This window comes from Pararge aegeria, chromosome Z (genome assembly GCF_905163445.1).
Source record: "Pararge aegeria chromosome Z, ilParAegt1.1, whole genome shotgun sequence".
NCBI lineage: Eukaryota > Metazoa > Arthropoda > Insecta > Lepidoptera > Nymphalidae > Pararge > Pararge aegeria.
In genome coordinates, this window is record NC_053208.1 from 8,526,797 (window position 1) to 8,529,719 (window position 2,923).

General features: G+C 37.2%; 1 protein-coding gene across 1 annotated transcript; it reads left to right on the forward strand.

Annotated features, from left to right (window-relative positions):
- Nucleotides 1–659: 659 nt before the first annotated feature.
- LOC120636482 (insulin-like growth factor-binding protein complex acid labile subunit) lies at nucleotides 660–2,429 on the forward strand. Its single transcript, XM_039907982.1, has one exon. It carries the CDS (start codon nucleotides 660–662, stop codon nucleotides 2,427–2,429), a length of 1,770 nt encoding a protein of 589 aa, XP_039763916.1.
- Nucleotides 2,430–2,923: the final 494 nt, after the last annotated feature.

Below are 2,923 nucleotides of genomic sequence, written 5' to 3' on the forward strand. Positions count from 1 at the left end.
GATTTCGTAGATATAGAATAATTTGAATTTAATTTTTAAACGGCTCTAATGGTGAGGAGCAATTTTTGTAATTTTCGCTGATTTCGCTATATTCTACAAAGTTCTGATTGGATTAAAATCATCAAAGTTTTGGGAGATGGCTTTAGCACTGCCAACGATGAACAGGATGAAGATATATATTAAATTTTGCTTTTGAAAAAAATGTTAGTCATGATACTGTTGCTGTTAAAGATAGAACATCATATATAGAAAATATGTATGATATAAAGTAGTTCTTCTTTCCAATCCATATTATCTCATGGAAAATACTTTGATCTCAGAAAATTATTAATTGTATTTGATGGCAACTAATTAAACAAAAATTTTGATCGTTCATTTTTTACTTTAAATGTTAAGTTTTTTATTTCGAAAACTAAAAAAAAAATCTTATATAATTATGGCTGCTAACAATTACAACCAGAAAATATTACTCACCTCTACAAAATAAAGACCTCGCCTTACTTTTATATTGATAAAATATATCTGCCGTGGTTTGCTCATACACTACGTTTGAAAGCAAATGAGTAGCATATCGCAGTGCTACGTACGTGAACGTTATGATACAACCCTAAAGCGTACCTACATATTATTCATACGTGTAATGCTTTAACAACTTACTTATGTTTGGAATATCACAGTTACAGGTTTTGTCTCTTTGTTTCAGATTCACCAAGTTAATACTCATACTATGGGGCATATGGACGACAATAAACAACGGAGCGGCAGCTCTGTGTGCAAGCGAATGCATTTGTCGCAACGTTTTCGACATCGAGATCGGAAGCACGGTACGTGTCGAATGTACGCGGGGCGACATGCGAACTATACCCGTCGACTATTTCGACTATAATATAGATAAGGTCATCATATCTGCACCGGCGAATCGGCCTAATTATCTCACCATTGGACCTATTTTCACGCAACCAATACCATTCGTTAATCTACGTGAACTCCACATCATCAACTCTAATGTTCCGTCAATAGGCCAGTACTCATTCTGGGGGCTACGAAATCTGAGACTCATCAAACTAACGGACAATAACCTAACCAGTATCAACACAGATAACTTCAGAGGTCTTATTAATCTTGTAGAACTACATTTGGATTACAATAACATCGAGCAAATGCCAAGTGAGACATTCCGGCATCTGACTGCCTTAAAGACTCTGAATCTGTCGCATAATCAAATTTCCACTCTCGTACCACGGCTATTCCGGATGTTAGCAAAATTGACGGTCCTTGATTTGAGTGACAATCCATTAGCGGACCTCAATCCAGAAGTCTTCAAAGATATTCAGCACCTCAGAATATTTAAATGTCGACAGTGTCTATTGCGAAGAATCAATACTCAGATCTATCATTTGGTGCCAAATTTGGATGAGCTAGATCTAGGTGAAAATCTATTTAAATATTTGACATCGGACGAGTTCATCAGTTTGAAAAAACTTAAGAAGCTTCAATTGGATGGAAATCAATTATCAGTGATTGTTGATAACATATTTGGAAATAATCGGGAATTACGATCGCTAACAGTGGCACACAACCGTCTCGCCCTACTGGCGCCCGCTGCCCTCACTAATTTAACCACCCTATTCGATCTGGACATTAGCCACAACAAAATTGATAGATTCCACCTGCAAACATTTGGTCCTGTGGTATATACCTTGAAAAGTATCAACTTTAGTGGCAATAATTTACCACTCAACGAAATTGCAATTGTTCTGCAAATATTACCCGAAATTCAATCAGTTGGATTAGCAAATATGTCATTGCAAGAATTACCTCCAAATTTTTTTACATATAACGAACATTTAATTTCATTGGATCTTTCGTGGAATATGATATCGACATTTCCTTATAAACTACTAACCAAAACTAAATATCTGCAAAAGCTTGATTTATCACGGAATAGACTTAAAACTCTCGGAGAGCATGATTTGCAGAGACTGGAAGCTATAGCGCACGTAGATCTATCAAAAAATCATTGGTTGTGCAATCAATGTTCTGCAAGTACAATGATTATTTTTATGGAAACCACTGTGCTGAATTCGACTATACGCCGATTGAAATGCCACTCACCTTTGAAGCTTTATGGTGTGAGTTTTGGTGAGCTTAGATTAGAGCATTTGGATCAATGTGGTTCTCCGTATGAAGCGCAGTTGAGCGTAATAGCAGGATTAATGCTCCTGTGCGTAGCTGTTCTGGCTACTGTTACTACTGCGTTGTGCTGCTCAAGGCGCCGTGCGGCACATTACTATACAAACGAAGAGAAACGAAGAGAGAAGACAAGAGAACACGAGCATGATCATCCAGAGGAGCTACTCGGCCAAACGGAGTTAGGCAGCGTTGCCACTATTCACGCGCCTTACCATTTGACGACGAAGGGCAGCTAATATCGTGCTCAAACCCCGCCGGCAAAACGTCGTGCGCGTCCTATGATAATGAGTCCCCACGCTCCTTCCGGCTCAACTGTTTACGATTCCGCCCCGCTTTACGATTTTCCTACGAACTTGCTACAAGTGTCGGCAGAAGAGATTATGTGATACGAAGATGATTTAGTGTAAGACAAAGGACAATTTGTTATTGAATATATTCTTAGGAAAGGTAAGTTTAGCTATAAGTTATATATAGTAGATATGGGACATGACATAACATGACAGGTTTTGAATTACGAAAATATATTTTTCTACACCTAGAATTTTACATTATTACGTCTAAAATTGTATAAATTATTGTAAATTTAACAAATACTTCTTCCGAAGTAGGAATTCGTAGATTTTTCTTCTAATATTATAAACTAGTTTTCACCCGCGTCCTCAATTGCATAGAATTTCTGGTTTCCTGCAGAAATGAAATAAATTCACGGGGCTTAATTTTATCCATGATA

Coding starts and splice junctions, on each gene's coding strand:
- LOC120636482 (XM_039907982.1), top strand. CDS start 660: ATGTTTGGAATATCACAGTTACAGGTTTTGTCTCTTTGTTTCAGATTC.